Consider the following 18582-nt stretch of genomic DNA (forward strand, 5'->3'; position numbering starts at 1 on the left):
TGGGGAATAGAGCCTTCACAGGACCAAGGGCTTCTCCTCCCATTGATGACCAACAAGGCCATCCTCGGCTACATGTATAGCTAGAGCCACAAGTTCCACCATGTGTTTTCTTTGATTGGTGGTATAGTTCCAAGGAACTCTGGGGGTACTGGTTAGTTCATATTGATGTTCCTTGTATGGGGCTTCAGACCCCCTTCTCCTAGACACTGAGCTGAGGGCACACTGGGCTTTGGAATTTGGAGTAAGGAGTCCTTTTGAGGACTATGAGCTCAGCTTGTGCAGAAATCAAACTCAGGTGAGGCAGTGAGGCACTGCCCCTGAGGATGCAGTTGGCATAGTGACATGGAAGGTGTGTGTCTGCATAGCCATCCCGGCTCCCACCAGCCCTGTTGATGCGGCCATCCTGCCAGTCTCTGCAGAAGTCCCTGCCTTCACACTGGGGGCAGTGCCTAGTCTGTGGGTCACCTGTGAGAAACACTAGGGTGCAGCAGGCTTTGCAAGTGTGAGAGTCCAGACTGATTTTACCATTGTGACAACTCAGAATAGTTTTTACATGTAGGCTTTTTTTGGGGGGGGTATTTTTGAGTGTTTCTTTAATTCTTTATAGGAAACTTCCTTGTTAAGGATTAGTGTTTGTTTTGTGTTTTATTTGCCAACTTCCTCTAACCCCTAAAATACCAGAATAAAAATGAGAGTTATTCTCCTTAAATTGTTAAAGCTATTAAACATTTAAGATAGCTTTGAGCAGCAGCTGTTTTTTTTTCCAAGTGTTTTAATATGGTGAAGTATGCTAAATTATGCAAACCTCTGCTTTCCCCAAATGTGTGAAGATCAGAACAGATATCATGAATTCTTTTTCTGTTTAACATTATTTATATTGATTGTCAGCTTTGTGCTTAATATGTAATATTCAACAGGATAAGACCTTGAGAATGGCTGGAAGTTTCATGGTAGAAACATTTTAGCTGCTTGGGACGTGATATATATTGCTTATGTTAAATCTAGCATTGAAACTTATGGCATAAATTAAAATGCTTTGCCAGTTTTAAGAGAGGGTCTCTCTCAGTGTCTCACACCTGATGTTACAGTTGAAGCATTTATGATTTTTTTGTGAGTTGCATAAATAAATTTGGTTCACTTACATACTGATATACTTTAATGTATGTAGCTACTGTAATATATGTGAAATAATGTAATGAGTTTCTCTTCTGCCTTGCTTTGAAATGCTTTAGCAAAACAGCTGCTTAGTCAACAAAGATGGCATTGAATTGCACTGTTTTGGAAAAAAAAATGAAGGGAACTAGATGCCTGTTAATCTGGTTCTTTAAATATCATAAACAAAAGTATCCGAATGAGTCTCCAAGGACAAAGGCGGGGTTCTGGGAGCCGTGATTGGCTGCAGCCCTGTCCTGTCCACAGCCATCCTTAATTGGCTTTGGGTAGCCTGGGATCACAGAGGCAGGGTGACATTTATTACTTCCCCAGAGTTTCTTTGCCCTGAGTCTTGAGATTCCCGAGGAGTAGCCATCAAGGGCTTCTTTCATTTCGTCTGTGATCTCTAAGAGGGATCATTCTAGAAGGACAAGCATGAGTCTGAGTGCGAGAAGAGTCACCCTGCCTGCGATAACACCAATAGTTCTACAGAAGAGGGTACGTGGCTTATTTTGCTTCTTCCAACCTTGCGATTTTTTTTTTTCCTGCCTTTATTTTTCTGTCACGGTGTATAGACTAACAACTTTGAAGCTTACCTAACTGTGAGAAAAGAGTGGACAACATTGAGGCTGCAGGTACTTAAAAAGACATATTATCGGACTCAAAGTCGGGGCAAATGCTGCCAGAACATCTCTGTGGTAAAAATACCTCTATGTAAAAGCCGCTGGTCTCAGTTACCGTCCGATGTGACTTAGTGCATACAGTGAACTTCTCCCTTTTATTCTTTTCTTCCGTAACTTCAGGCATCTCTGCCTTTAGTTCAGCAGGAAATCTGCTAGCTATTATATTCTGCATTTGTGAAGGGGTAGCTTCTTTGTTTGTAACTCATAACGCATCCACCTCTTCACTGTTGGGAGAACTGTGTAAGAATTTAACTGATTCTCTTCATGTGTGTTGGCCCATTTCTATGGAGTTTCTGTTTGCTCAAGAAAAGTTTTCCCATTTCATTCTCCCAGGAAAGGGATTTTTATTAATTATTAATCTAGTGAAGCCTATGTATGAAAATAGTAGGGTTTTTTTTTGAAGATTACTTTCATGTCTTACGTGGGACATTTCATTTGGTAAGACTGTATCTGTCCTGTCTAATTACTTACTAATGTAAATACAGTAAGCTTCCCTTGCCAGTACAACTAGATGCTCCAAACTTAGAGAACCATAGTTGTGTAGTGAGGAGCGAAGGCATGGAGTCGCATTACTGCAAAAATATCCTCTCTGAGTGGGTCTAGTGACACAAGGCAGTGTAGTGTTTCTCTGCTCAACACTTTAAAAGTTAACTGTTAACTATTAGTGGATTCCATTAAGCCAAAGGTCATGGTTTAACTTACTTGAAACAGAACAGATTGAACAACCCAAAAAATCTTTTTAAAAAAGAGCACCCCCCCTTTAAAAATTGGTTTTAATTTGTAGTTTTTAGTTTATTTTTTCAGCCAGTCAATTACTAGTTGCTAAGTCCACCTTACTTGGCAGTGGAGTGGCTATACTGTAATGTCAATGTGTGCTCTTTCTTTTTCTTTATTTTCCTTCATGCCTTTTGCTTGCTTTAAGCAAATTTAATTAAAACATTTTGCTCTGAACTTGAATTGTTATCTTCACTTAAATTTAATGGCGGTGTCGCTTCTCTAAGGGCTAGGCACATGGGAAAAGTCCGTTAACGTTTCTCCAATCCTGTACCGTTTGGCATCTTTACCCAGTTAAAGGCACTGCATAGGGTCACCAAATCTCTACCACGTGCTTTGTTTTATGGTGTGTTAATGGGATTGGTTGCTTACTGTCTAGGCTCTTACTACAGGAGCTATGTTGGAACATCACCCCAGTTCCCATTCTGACCTGTGGGGAGACAGTTGATATCTGGGACAGGACTGGGAGGTGGTGGTAGTCTGTGACCCTAAGAGTCGATTTCACGTTGCCTTGGTTCTAGCTGAGATTTTAATTTGCCGATTTTTCACCAGACAGTATGGAACAATGGAAAAGCATGACGTCATTTTCAAGAACCTTGACCTATTAGCAAAGGTGGAATAGGTAGGAGCAAAACTTGGCTGGAAAACAGTTTCCAACACAGTCTACGCAAGAGAAAAACAAGGCGGCTTTGGAAAGATGTGATTTCGTCTGCATTCTTCGTAATAAATATCTTATCAGGTTGCCATTCTAACAGTGCACATAAAAGTTAGCAAAGGCCAGTTCTGTGAGTGTATACGCACACAACCTGGCACACCCTTGTTTCCTGAACATATTTAGCCCATTTCTCCTACTACTTTACCCGCAAAGGATCTATTTGTTTACTGAATCGGTTTGAAAACCTTGTGTTGTTGTTGTTGTTTCTCCTTAATTTTAGAAAATTCCACTTTTCTAACTAAAAGTCATTTACCTGCGATGGTCACAAAATTAGTTTTTTTTTTTCCTTGTTCCTTCTTTGAAGACTTTCCATACTCGCCATTTTTCATATGCCCTAAAATTTTAGATGATTTTACGCTTAGTATGTGTTTCATTAAGTCTCAATTTGGTTCTTAGCACTACTCCCTAACAGACCTTACAAATAAACACAAGCACTTTAGAATACTGCCAGGGAGGACAATGTCCCCTCTTTTCCAGAAGGCTCTGCTCACACATTTTGCATAAAACTCAAGGCCTGGATGAGAGGTCCTTGCCAGACAATTGAGCAGCTGGCATCCCTATCATTCCAAAGGGCAGGGACATTTCTGAAAATGCTCAGAGGCACTTGAGGAAGGGTTCTTATCAGCCAGTGTGGCCTTCTAATGTGGCCCTTGGGATTCTGTTGAGTGATTAGAGGCTGAATTTGAAAAATAATCATTTACACAGAGCAGAGCCTGAGAGAGGTCCTGTAAATTCTGTCTAGTAGATTTTAGAGAAAAAATTGGACTTCTTCTAATGCTGTAATGATTGGAGATCATTGATTTCAGTAAATCAGAATTTTAATGTTTCATCAGATCTCTGAATCTTAGCATTTTTTTCCCCAGATTCTCTACTAGGTGGATCTTCCCCCTCCTCCCAGCTCCTCCTCCTTCATTTCCCCTTCCCTTGTCTGAGTCTCTTGGATGTCAAGTACCTTCTGCAAGGTCACCCAGAAGGTCAATGACAACACTAGAAATAGAATCCAGGCTTGGTGAGTTCCATGGTGTTTTTCCTAGGTGTGTGTTATGTCCTGAAGCCAATCTGTAAATGGAATTGGCTTATGCTGTGTACAGTTACCATTAACCTTAGCTCTGGGTTTAGTGAAGGCAAATTCTTTCTCTGCACATCCATCAACTCCTATATGTTCTAGTGAAGAATATGTTTTATGTAGAAAGTGGCTGTTATGCTCCATTCTCTCTCTGTCTGACTGTCTGTCGGTCTGTCTATCTCTCTCTCTCTGTGTATGTAAGAGAGAGAAGTTGAGAGAGGAGAGAGAAAGGGGCATACACACCCACACACCTACACCCATGTGCACACACACACACACACACACACACAGGGTAGGGTGGGGCACCTGAACTGAAACTCTAGCCTGGCATATTAATTACACCAAGAAGAACACTTTAAGGTCACAAAATTAACAGTTGAACATTATGACAAATAAAATAAATAAAACATAAAATGTCTGCACGATCCAAAGACCTAACACCATATTTGAATTCTGCAATCCTGATGCCTCTGCTCAATTCATACTGCTTGTCAGATTATGCTTGCAAATTATTTCACATTCTTTATGCATCCTACCTTTCTTTGTAGGAAACATTTGTAATAAGCACACAGATTCCTAAAGCAAGTTCAGAAATGAAAGAGGAGGGAAAAACCCAATTTGTACAATATACTTTTTCTTAAGACCCAAGGTCATTGGTAAGTGGGAATTCTATATTGATTCAAGATAGTATCATGTTCTAACCACATTTCTCATACAGCCAGGCATTTATGTGATTACACATTATCATATCGCAGTTTTTCCCAGAAAGTTCTGAGTGGACTCCTAGCTACCTGCTCAGTAAACACATGCCCCAGGCCTGGCTGGCCCTGGAGCTATCAGCTTCACAGTAGCCTGCAAGGGAGCCTTTCCCCTCCCACTTGAAATGACTTTAACCCTGTGGGCTCTATGTTCCAGCTCCCAGGTTGGCTCACTGGTCTCCAGTGTCCCTTGCTTTCTTTCACAAATGCTATTGTCTAAGTCTCTGTCTGAACTGTAGGCTTATTCTAGTTCTCTAAAACCTCTCTTTGCTTTTCTCTTCAGTGTCTTAATTTTGAATGAAAAGGTAGGGATTTGTGACTCAGCAACCACGTCCTGTGACATCATTTTATGGTTGCCTTTTACAATACTGAAATCTTAGTACCCATCATGTATATTTATCCCAGGCTTCTGAAAGTTTTTAGATTTTTCCATCTTCTCTGTGTGTTTTGCTATTTAATTTTTTGTTTTGTTTTGTTTTGTTTTGTTTTTCAGTATTTGTTTTCAGAATTCTTTCTGCTACAATTCAGGTTTCACTTTTTTATCTTGCGATTTTAATTTAGAATTTTGCTGCTTTATAAGCAGAATATAACTTTATGTAACAAGAAAGGAACAAAGACATGGATCGCACAGGGGAGGGATTTGTTTTCTTAGGCCTCGCGGTAAAGATCAGTCCACAGCTCATCCTGCGGTGCTGCAATGTCCTCAGGCAACCAAATTCTCCCTTGCTTATTATATGCTCCCTGGTGTGGGTCTGCTTCCCTTTTATGGAGTGATAAATGTGAATCCCCAGGCATCCTGTTCACAGTCTTGGCTCTGAGGATGGATGCACACGGCAGGCAGGCAAGCAGGCAGGCTAGCGGGCCAGTGCTCTTGTTAATGTGAGACTTAGAAACAAATAGAAGCTATGCTTACTGGCTGTGCCTGGACCCTGAGGGTAACTGAACTCAAAGCAAACTCCTGGAGCCTAACACACTGCGCTTCTCTTCTCAGTAGCATCAGGATTCTTTCTAAATTCAATTTAATAATTTAATAGATGGAGACTGTATTTATATCATTTTCCCTCCCTCTCTTCCCCCCCTGGTATATCCCACCACCTGCATTCCATCTCAACTTCATGGACTCTTTCTTTAATTATTATTGTCATACACACATACATACACACACATGAATAAATATATACATACAACTTGTTGAGCCATTTAGTGCTGTTTATATGTATAGGACTGACCACTTGGTACTGGACAACTGTTTAGGGGTCTTCTACCTTTTTCTTTCAGAAGTCATTAATTTTCTATCACTCTTCATCTAGAGATGGGTGAGTACCTGTGAGGTCCTCCCTCCTCCATCTGTTTTGTTTACTGATGGTCAGATTATTTAGGTCTTATTTAGGAGATCATACTGTTGAGATTTTGTGGATACAATTTCCTTTTTATATATAGCTGTCACTGTCTCATAGCAGGTATTGTTATCATCAGGACATTCCAAACCTATGAGGCAACAGCGACTTGCGACCTGTGACCTGCAGACCTGTTGCCAAGACAACGACCACCATATTCCCAGTATCCATTTGGCTTACCTCCCACCCTTACTTGTGTTATGTCATTTTCCATATAAATAGAGGAGGACGGCTCTTCCTCACTCTCTCTTTCTTCTTTCTCCTCTCTCCCCCTCTTCTCTCTGTGCCACTTCTTTGTCTCTCCCTTTCAATAAAACCTCTTCCATGTGGAACTGCTTTGGCCTAGCATGCTGTTTTGGCATAACCCACTATTCTATCACATCAGGTATCCTGGTCCTTTGGCTCTTACAGTCTTTCTGATCCTTCTTTTGTAATGATGTTCCTGATCAGTTGGGACTGTAATTCACAGATTCAGTGCAATGCTACCAAAATACAACATTCTTCACAGAAATGCAAAAAACATCCTAAAAGACAAATGTAACAAAGAAAGACTCCAATGCAATCCTGAGCAAAAAGAACTATGCTGGAGGGATGACCGTTTTATATTTCATGATGTGTTCCAGATCTGTTGTAACAAAGCCAGAAAGGCATGGGCACAGAAACAGACATGAAGATGAATAGAACAGAATATTCTATTCTGACCCAAACATGAGGATATATAACTGTAGTCATTTTCTAAAACTTTTTCATTTTATATCCCACTCACTTCTCCCCCTCCATGTCACTTCCTCCTACCCACAATCCTTCCCCCATTCCCCCTCCTCTTCTCCTCTGAGCAGGTGAGAGCCCTCCTGGGTGTCCTGCCACCCTGGCATTTCAAGTCTCTGCCAGGGTAGGTGATTCCTCTTCCAGTGAGGCCAGACAAGGCAGCCCAGCAAGAAGAACATATCCATTGGAGAGGCAACAGTCATTGGGATAGCTGTTCAGGATGCACATGGAGACCAACCTGCACATCTGCTACATATGTGTAGGAGTGATGGAGCTAGGTCCAGCCATGTATGTTCTTTGGTTGGTGGTTCAGACTCTGAAAGGGATTGCTGCTTGAACAACTATAGTCATCTTATATTTGACAAGTAGCGTTGGGAAAACTGAGTGTCAACATGTAGAAGAATGACATTAGATCAGTATTTGTCAATCAGAAAAACAAAACAAAACAAACAAAACAAAACAAAATAAAACAAAACAAAAAATACCTAACTTCAAATGGATGAAGAACCTTGATAAGAAACCCAAAACAATGAAGCTTGTAGAAGAAAACAAAGGCAACACTCTACAAGATCTTGATGTAAGAAAGGAGTTTCTTAATAGGACTCCTAACAATTTCCTAACAATTAAGGTACCAGAATTCTTTAGAAAGATGTATGTGAAGAGCGAGCATGAGGGTCAGCTAGCTACCACCACTACAAGTGCATCTGTCTTCGTTGGCATTCAGAAAATATTGCCTTGTTATTGTACCGTGTACAAAGTGTGGTCGTATCCTTCAGAGGAAATGGATTCTCTACTTGTGTGGGGATGGTAGGCGGGCCAATCGTGCATGTGGATGCTTCTCTGAGTAAGTAGGAACGTGTACATCTCCAGGTGGTGGCTTGGGATGGAGCCTTGCTTGGAGAGTGAGGGGGTAATCATTCCTATTTTTTAAATCTCGTTCCTGCTAAACTTTGATTTTCTTCCTCCTCATGTCACTTTTATTAGGGTAAATGAACTGTGTCCTTAACCCAGAACGGTGTCACTCAGAGCACGGTTTGGGTTGTATTTACACAGTTTTTTTGTTGCTTGAGAAATAAGGTTTTAGGAAGATTCTTGGTGGACAGAGTGTGTTTTAGAGGTAGAGAGCCTGGCACCTGAGTTCAGCTCTCTCTTTAGCCTATGGAGTAATCTTAGGTGTATCTGTCTGTACAGTTGCTCTATGTTCTTCAGAATGCTAAATTTGCCAGGTCTGTGTTAAAAGCATTAACAGATAGTAGACGCCTAGAGAATGTGAATTATTTCTCCGACCCAAGAAAAGACATGTGCTTTGTGTTCATTTGTTGGGCTGGTTTTGAATCTTCTGGTGTGGATAGTATGTGTGCTTTCAGAGAGACAGTCCCCATACATAACCCAGACTAAGCTAAAACCACTGCATTCTCTCCTCCAGCCGCCTGAAAGCTCAGAGTACAGACAACTTGCCACTGTGCTTGGCTTTAAAACACCACATTTTATTAGCTTCATAAGTGATTTAAATTGAATGAGAAAAAAATTTTAAATAAAAAACTTTATAATCATCAGGAATATAAATGTCCGGCTAAAGTTGTTACATAAAATTTTTGTTGTAGCAAATGCATTGAATAGAAACTTATTATCCTTCATATCATGCCACCAGGGCCAGAAGGATGGTGTACTTTTCAAATTCGTCTTATACTGCCCATTTTTTGTAACTGTGTTTATGACTGCCGTGAGACTTAAACAAACAAACAAACAAGCAAACAAGCAAACAAGCAATTGACAGCTATGCTGCGTTCATGTATATATCGCTATCATCTGTCTTTTCTGGGAGCACAGACTGAAGTACAACAAAATATGCAGTTAGATGATTCAGTGTCGTAGGGTTGTTAGTCAGTGGCTGGCAGGCTGTGTAGTTGTAAGCCAAAGCTCTTGGCAATCTTTTCAGGTTACCTGTATGACAGTGGCGCTGAGTTATCTCTAATCAGGACGCGGATAGCAGAGGCATAGTCTATGCAAGCTGGGCATTTTAAATTTAAAACCGAAAGATGAAATACTCCTAAATTTAAAGATTTTCTGTGAAGCCGAGTGATGTCACGAGGAAAGATCATGTGTACCAAAGACACTGAATAGAATTGCCCACAGGCTCTGTGTATAAATGAAACGTAAATGAATTCCGTGTTTACAGAGCGATTCTTTCTTTAGGATCGCTCATTGTGTATGCAATATTCCAGAGAGAGGGTGGGGGTGGGGGTGGGGAGGAAATCTGATACACTTTCCACTCAAGCACTTCAAACAAGGGCTACTCAGATGGAAGTTAGTATTATTTGTGTACGTGTGGCTTTTGTGACAACAGGATACTGACCTACTATTAGTATTTCTCAACAGTGTTGTTTTTCTTTATCCTTCTTAGAGTTTTATCCCTTAGGGTGAAAAGCCACAGTCCCAGGACTTTTCATTATTTTTATCCAGCTCTAACTTGTGGCTTTTGGCAAGATGGAAGACTTTCTGCCATCCTCATAGACCAGTAGAAATCAAAGGAGAAAAAAAAAAATCAAAGGAGCTGTGATCTGCTTAGCACTGAGTCCAGCCTCTTTTTCATCTTTGTAAGAACCTCACGAGGCTGCTAGTCAAACCCATTTTGGGTGAGGAAGATTGGTTGGAGAAAGGCCATCCTCAAAGCTCCTGCTAATAAATGGCAGAGTGCAGGGTTGTAGGCTAGGTCTGTCTTCTCAGAAAGAAAACTGTCATAGAACAGTGGGAGCTCACGTGCTGCATGCCCCAGCTGAGGAATACATACCACATGGCCAAGCTCCTCAAAACAGCCTGGGCACACTTACTATACATCCCTGCTCTGCACAGCATTCTGGATAGACACTGTGCACCCTGCTTTATGGAACATCCTGTGTGTGGCCCCGTTCCACAGTGCAGCCTGGGCACAGACTGCATGGCCTGCTCTACAGAACAGCTGTGTTACTTTCTTCTCTTACCTGTATGCTTCACGTGGAACAATTCTCACCTCTTTTGCCAATCTACTTTTACCCGCTGACTTGGCGTTCCTTGCCGTGTCCTCAGCCTTACTTCTAAGTCAGTGACTAAGCTAACCTGAGAATATACTGGGGCTATAAGGATATCTTAGGACCTACTCACCGTAGATGATTTTCCTTTAAAATTCACAATACGATTACTATGCAACATACAACACTGAGTGCTGTTAGCTCTTCATACATTTTAAAGTATGAGAAGTTGAAGATTTAGAAGATGTTCTCCTGAAGGTCCCCACCAGTCTGACCCAGATCAAATTCCAGTATTCTCAGCACTGTAGACACCTGGGCTGTAACTCCATGGGAACAGGCACCGAGCCTCACGTTATTTTGTAAACCACAATGCCTGGTCCATGCCTGGCACACAAGGCTGATTAAAAATAGCTGGAGTGATGGCCAGTCTCAGACTCCTGCTCGGGACTGTCTGAAGGGCTGGCTTTCTTGGCAGTGCCCCAGTCGCCTGAGCCAGAATTTAAAAATAATAATCTCTTGTTGGCAAAGAAAGAAGTAGGGCTTTTGGTAATTTCAGATGCTACTTCCCTCTGAAAATGTAAAGATTTCCACCCTGGTAAAGTATTAAAAATCTTCAGCCTTCAGACAGTTCCAAAAAAAGACATTAAAATATTATGTTGGCAATCATAACATTTTCAGAAAGTTATTAAAGCCCCATGATCTGTCCTGTGTCTCTGTACTTTGGAAAATATCGACAGGAGTTTTTAAAGTTAAATTAGCTCCAGCAGCCAAATTAATTTTTGAAGAGAAATTTTGATATCAGTATTCTAAATCACAGGATCTGAGAAATATTTTCTCTTTCTCTAACACGCATGTATATTTATGCCTGTATATATGTTCACAGGATATTTTCTCAATGTTAATGTAGAAGCAACTAATCTTAAACGTCCAACTGTTCAGGAATTAAAAAATCTACTTTCATACAAGATTATAAATATATCAAGAAGGAACTTCATGCAATTAACAATCTTTTGGTTTCTGTCAATATACATATTTGCTTTTTTGTTTTACATTTATTTATTTACTATCGATGTGTGTTCGGGGTAGTGTGGACATCTTTGAGGAGGTGAGAGAATAACTTGTGGAAGTCAGTTTCCTTCTTCCTCTCTTTGGCACCCACTGTATGTCCCCACAGGTTTCATTTAAGGATGCAGCCTTGGCAGCAAGCTGAGCCATTGCCCTAGACAGAGAAATCTATCTGGGGTCTGTATTAGTACCAACTCAGAATAAAGACTCCCTCTGCTGGCTGTTTCTATAGCTGCATGCTTTGTAACATTCAGAAAACAGTGAAAAAGCAAGCAACTCTTTGGCATTCAAAAGCTAGGTGCTTTATGACATACATCTCATTTATATATTCTGGTGTGATGCGTAGCTTGCTAATCTTTTAGAAGAACGTGTCATGAAGCAGTCGCAGCTTAAAGAGGCATGGACACTAGACTAGCAGTGGGGAGGGGGTAGTTCAGACAGTGTCTAGGTGGAGCCAATACAAGTTCCGTGGTTCTGCCAGGGAGCAGGTGTCTGAACAAGTCACTTCTTCCCTAGCCTTGACGTTCTTCTTTTAAGATTAGGACCTTTGTCAATTGTTCAGCCTGAATTCTGCTAACTTTTATTATCTTATTATTCTGACAACATTGTGTGTGTGTGTGTGTGTTTTAAATAGGAATATGCATGCTATGGGTTTCACACTGATACATGGGAACGTTTAAAAGAAACAGAATTACAGCCTGGATATAAATTGGTTGTCTTCTAGAACTGTCACAGTATGGGAATGTTAGGATTTGGAAAGTTATTTTTTTGGAGGTGCGACTTAAAGTCTATAGAGTAATACATAACCATCACAGGGAGACTGTACATTGCATATACCATTGGCTGTTTGGCACTATATATCACATAATAATGTCATTCAACACCCCTCTCATTAAACTCATTAAACTCCAACAGACCTTTAATGGTAAAATTCATTTGAGTTTCTGAGACATTAAATTATGGGGAAAAATGTAATGATCAATGAAGACAAATAGTTCCTAACAGTGCATGCGTGGGTGGATGCTGTTTGTCTCCATCAGTGTGTTGCAGCTGGATGTGCCATGTCTGCATCCTTCTTGTCTGTCTCCTCATCTCTACACTCTTTCCCCTCCTCCCCTCTCCTTTTGTCCTTCTTTCTCACTGTGTGAACTGATTTGAACTTTTTCACTTAGACATGTATAGTGGTTATTCTGAGAATAAATGGTTACTTAAAAACTGAAAGGAGACATCAGGATAACATTGTGACCAACCTAAGCTTAACCAGTGGTTTTCTGCCTTAAGTGTGGTTAAGTGTTTGTTAGCATCTGAGAAGGTTTGTATCATGCAAAGAGGAGTTAACCCTACATGATTACATGTATCTTAAAACACTGATTATTCAGAGACATGTCTTGGATGACGTCATTGGGAAGTTAGCAAGGGATTTTTGACTTGACTCTGTATAATGTACATTGGATTCAAATGCACAGAAATGTGTGTGTGTGTGCACTTGTGCACATATGTGCGTGTGCACATAAGTATGTGGGGGTAGCTTAGGATGGAAGCTTATATCTATGTGTGTCCACATATACACATGTGCACATATGTATATGGGCATAACTTTGGATGGAAGTCTATATATGAGCCAGATTTGCATATGTGACAATGTGGAATCTCTTTCCAGGTCAACTTTAGGACATATCCACTAGTGAGACTACAAGGGGCTACTTTTGTCCAGGAATGCAAACTTATTTGAAACATCCTAAATCTTTTCCTATTGCATTCTGGACCTAGTATGCAGAACTAGACTCCTGGCTACTCAGGTTTTCGAGTCTTGATTTGCTTGCTTTGACCAGGCACTTTTTTTAATTGGATATTTTCTTTATTTACATTTCAAATGTTATCCCCTTTCCCAGTTTCCCCCCATCCTGGAAACCCTCTATTCCATCCTCCCTCCCCCTGCTTCTATGAGGGTGTTCCTCCACCCACCACCCACTCCTACCGTCAATTCCCCTACACTGGAGAATCTATTAAGCCTTGATAGGACCAAGGACCTCTCCTCCCATTGATGCATGACAAGGCCATCTTCACATATGCAGCTGGAGCCGTGTATACTCCTTGGTTGAAGGCATAGTCCCTGGGAGCTCTGGGGGGGGGTCTGGTTGGTTGATATTGTTGTTTTTCCTATGGGGTTGCAAACCCCTTCAACTCCTTCAGTCCTTTCTCTAACTCCTCTACTGGGGACCCACCGCTCAGTCCAATGGTTGACTCTGAGCATCTGCTTCTGTATTTGTAAGGCTCTGGCAAGGCCTCTCAGCAGACAGTCATATCAGGCTCCTTTCAGCATGCACTTCTTGGCATCCACAATAGCGTCTGGGTTTGGTAACTGTATATGGGATGAGTTCCCAGGTGGGACAGTCTCTGGATGACCTTTCCTTCAGTCTCTGCTCTACACTTTATCTCCACATTTGCTCCTGTATTTTGTTCCCCTTCTAAGAAGGACCGAAGGTCTTCTTTCTTCTTGAGCTTCATGTGATCTGTGAATTATATCTTGGGTATTTGGAGCTTTGGCAAATGGATGGAACTAGAAAATATCATCTTGAGTGAGGTAACCCAGTCACAAAAGAACATACATGGTATGCACTCAGTGATAAGGGGATATTAGCCCAGGCACTCTTTATAACTGTCAAACCGAAGCAGAGCACCAAGCAAGCGACTGCTAAGCCAAGGCTCCTACACAGAAGGTGTGGCAACCCTCCATCCTGTAGTCTTAAAAATAAATAACATTAGGGATGAACCTGAAGACCTTGGGTTAGTAGGAGCTTGAGGGACCTGACTACTTAAAACCCCAATCTTCCAAATGTGAGAAAAGGTCTGGGGCAGATCTGCTGTTAGTAGCTAGCTCCTCTTTCCATGATGGTTCTGTCACCATCAGCTGTTGAGCAGTCAATTCTCTTGCCCCTATTGAGGAGAGCCTTGCAAAACTTCTATTTTAAACCTTATTACTGTATTCTCAGATAATTTTGAGAGGTGCTTTGTAATTGGGGTGTGGCAGATTTCGTTCTCCATTTTAGTGGTCTGAAGGGAACCCGGTGCTCAGCATGTCCGGGTGAGACAACCCTTCTCCTTGGCCTGCTGGCAACTGTGAAGTGTCACTAGTTCTGCTACAGCAAACCCAGTCTTATTGTTGTTGTTGCTGTCGTCATTGTTATTATTATTTGCTTTTTTCTTCCTCAATACCTTTTCTCATACTATTTGCTTTACCCAGGTTCCCCCTCCCTCTGTGTTTCAACATTTTACACAATGTCAAATATGACAACAGGCCACTTTAAGTCCCAGATTTGGTTTTGTTCAGCTGAGACTTTCTATGAAAACTTGCTACTATTTTCTCTTTGGTCTGCATGTGTGGTTTCAAACTTGAGGGCTCAATAGTGTTGTTGTGGAATCCGTAATGTCTCACTTGGGGTTACAGACAATGAGTCTATTCACCATAGAATAACTATTTCATTTGTCCATTGTGAGCCCCGTGTTCTGTGGGCTTCTGGAGAGAAGATAGGAAGCAGCTGATGTTGTGTGGTGTTCTGTGTAGCAATGGCTTTGTGGGTTTGACAGCACAGGTATACCACGCATGGAATAGACATTCTGGCCTTAAACTGGAAAAGTCATTGAAATTTCCCTCCGAGAAATAATGGTGTATCTGAGACTTTAGGGAAGAAAAGTAGGTTTCAGGGAGACAGTTCAGATAGTACCAGTAGTAAGTGCACTATGTCAAAGCATGCTGTGTTCTGGAAGGAGCTAGGCACTTGTAAGAAACTGAGGGTGGGTGGGGGTGGGGGTAGGAGTGGTGAGATCAGGGAGGAAGGAGCAGGTTGTGTGGAATGAAGCTGAAAAGCAGACTAGGGATAAGGAATGGTCTTTGTTATGTCCGTTCCCGAGAGTCAATATTAGTGACATTTGCATGTTTTGAACGACTGTAACTAATTAAAAATGCATAGTTTCTGCTCAGGCATAAGGATTGTTGAATATTTCTTTCAAATTTAGTAAGACTTTGTTATGTGGTGTCTCTAAGCTATGTCCTCCTTTGCTCTCAGTATTTCACACCTAGAAAAAGTTCAGGAAGGGCACAGGCAGCCGCAGTTTCGCTGGAGTTACTGAGGGCTGCTGGAGCAGAGTTGTTTTGGAGATTCATTGTTTGAAAAGCAGAGATATGGAATAAGAACTAATGAACGCATTATTTCCATCCCCTTAAGCAAACACACAGGCTTGTTTAATTCAAAATCCCTACACTGTCTCCTCTTATCTCTGGCCACAGCATTCCTTATTTAGAAGAATGTGAAGATCCAAGGCTGCTCTGACCTTGCTATAAAAATATTCATATGATTTAAGTACATTTGCTCTCTGTTTAAAGAAAAAAAAAACAGCAAGAAATCTTGAAGCATCAGAAAATGTTTTATAATCTTTCTTTAGTTGCTCATAACTTTGGAAGAGTTATAGAAACAAAATGAGCTCCACTTTGGGTCCTATTTCAGGGAACTCTTCTGTGGACTTTCTTTCTTAACTTTAATCTTCTAGTAATTATATGTTAGTGATAGAAATAATGGATACATAGGATTAAAGAACGAAACTTAAACACTTTTATAATTAAAATTGCAGGAAGATCCACTTAAAATATGTTTATCACATTATTTTAAATGCAGTACTAGTTAATATTAATTGAGCTCAGATTTTTTTTCCTAGACACTCTAGCCCAGGAGCAATGCAGTCCAGTCATGCTCCAGTCATCATTCCTCTGTTTGCCCTTTTTTTTTCTTTCTCTCTCTCTCTCCACTCTATTTGTTTTTTGTTTTAATGATTGATCTCATACACTTCCCCACTGTGACAAGCTGTGTTCTCTTATTTTCTGAAGAAGCTGAGGACAGTGAGGGCAAGACTGTGGAGCATTTATCAGTTTCCCATCAGGATGGCAGTTTGGAAAGCCCTTGGCAAATACTCATTGGACACTCCTGATGCATCCCCAATGCTCTTGAGTGCATCCAGCTTGGAAGGAACTGGGGATCCTCTTGGCATCCCATTGCTGTGGTCAGCTATGGTGGGGAGAGGAAGAGGGAGAGGGAGAGGGAGAGGGAGGGAGAGGGAGAGGGAGAGAAGACCTTGCTTAGTGTCTGCTCTGTCTTCCTGGGCCTCTCCATATAATAAACTTCTCTGCGAATCAAATTCCAGGTGATTTCACAGAAATCCAGAGTGTTCTGAGAGCAAGGCAGTGTGTATTGCCCTCACTCTCAACCTCTCTCTTTCTCTCTTTATTTTGGTTCTTTTAGACACAACCTTCAGCTTATATTTGAAGTATTTTGTCTCTAAGTCTAGAGGTTGTAAGGCCCTCAAATGTTTTTCCGAAGTCAACCTTTTTTTTTTTCTTCTTTCCTCTCTATTGTTGTGTCTTTTATTTAAAAAGAAAAAAAAATAGGTGGATTTTGAAATCTCTTTCTGCTGCTCACTTTGTATGGGAGAACTGGTGTTGCTGGATCAGAAGTCTAAAGACATTCTGGTATATCCCCGTAAATGGATACACTCACTGACATGCGAGGCTGTGAGGACTACACTACCGTGACCAGTGATTTTCACGCTTCAAGTGGGTGCTGTTAAAACAGATTTGAAGTTGTAAACTGCTCCTAAGGCAGAGATGGCTCAGTTTGCTCAGTCTGTCAATCATCCATCCACATGGAAGGGTTTCTCATCATAGCCATTGTATATACCGTAGCATCCTTTGGGGGCAGTCTGTTTATGCTAGGGAGATGCTGTAAACATATCCCAGCAGAGCTGTGTGTCTCTTGTTACTCAACTGTCTTTTCCATTGGGAAGCAAAGTCTGTTCCTATTTGGATCCAAGCAGAATTTCATTTGGTGTACAATTGCAAATGATATTAGTCTTCTCATCCTATTTCCTTCACACTATAAAGCAAGCTGGGAATTCAGGGGACTTAACTAGAAATGTATTATATCCCTTTATTAAGTTGCATGATCATACAAATGCCCAGCCCTTTTTATCTTTCAGACTGCAGCGGAAACAGGATACTAATATTATGTTCTAAAGAACAGCATGCTGTTTGTTTTCCCACGATCCTTAACAGTCCAAGCTTGAGGTGTGCACCCATCAGCCCCATGTCTTCTGTGAGGAACTGATTTCTTTTTCTTAGCTAGGAAGGTGTACTAATGCTTTCTGCAAGAGACCTAATGCCACTTGAGAGTTGAAGCTTACTTTATTGTTTCTGTCGTCATGAATTTAAAGGAGATAAGTAGACATAGAACAGTGTTCTCAACAGCCTTTCTGCACTAGTGACATAAAAAAGTTTCTATAAACAAGTGGGTTCCAGAGACCTCTGGGATGTGCTGTCGAGGAAAGCTAACCTAGGTGAAATCTCCTCTCTCTCTCTCTCTCTCTCTCTCTCTCTCTCTCTCTCTCTCTCTCTCTCACACACACACACACACACACACACACACACTCTGCAAACACAGACACACATACACATATACCAATATACACCCTGTATATGTACACACACATACACACACAAACACATACTACACATAGCTCACACAACACACACTTTACATACACACACCTTACACGTACACATGTATATACACATACATACCACCTATATATACATGTGTCCACACATACCACACATATACATATATGCACAGAAATACATATACACAAAAGTATATATTTGAAAAACACCAGCATTAATTTTTTTTGTTTTTACAAAATCTGCCTTTGAAATGGAGTTAAAAACCAAAGTATTTTTTCTTTATTAAAATCAATAACACTTATTCCATGAATTTCAACTGGCTTTAAAGCCTTGTTCCAGGAAAATTTCTGTTGACATTGCTTCTAAATTTAATTTTCTGGCACTTATGTGCTAGTGATAGATTATAATTGGTAACATGTAATAAAATAATGAGGCTCTTAACTTACATGTTCCAATCTTGAAAATCTGTAACAATGCAGGTTGCACGGAGCAATGGCATGAGTGGTTAAAAATTTCTCTTCTTAGTGCTTTGCCCTCTCTGTACTTTCCTCCCATTTACAATCTAGCATAGCTCCCGAGTGTCTCTAACTTTTACATTTTCTTAGTTTCTTTGAAATAAAACATGGGGTTGGAAAATGAGAAGCAGGCTTCTCTGACACAGGTGATGAGAGTTTGCTGTAAGAAAACA

The 18582-nt window shown here is 40.8% G+C and overlaps 1 protein-coding gene across 3 annotated transcripts in view; it reads left to right on the forward strand.

Moving 5' to 3' along the window:
- Positions 1 to 18582, forward strand: part of Grb14 (growth factor receptor bound protein 14) — a 117146-nt gene that overhangs the window by 51852 nt on the left and 46712 nt on the right. The window contains exon 1 of one of the 3 annotated variants that reach the window (XM_021185083.3): positions 1401 to 1650. The exons of the other annotated variants lie outside the window; for them this stretch is intronic. Coding sequence (XP_021040742.1) covers positions 1588 to 1650 — 63 coding nt within the window. The 5' untranslated portion in view covers positions 1401 to 1587. Of the gene's footprint in view, positions 1 to 1400; positions 1651 to 18582 lie in introns of those variants that run through there. 3 annotated transcript variants of the gene reach the window in all.

This window comes from Mus caroli, unplaced genomic scaffold, assembly GCF_978045245.1.
Source record: "Mus caroli unplaced genomic scaffold, Mus_caroli_1 scaffold_2, whole genome shotgun sequence".
NCBI classification, from domain to species: Eukaryota; Metazoa; Chordata; class Mammalia; order Rodentia; family Muridae; genus Mus; species Mus caroli.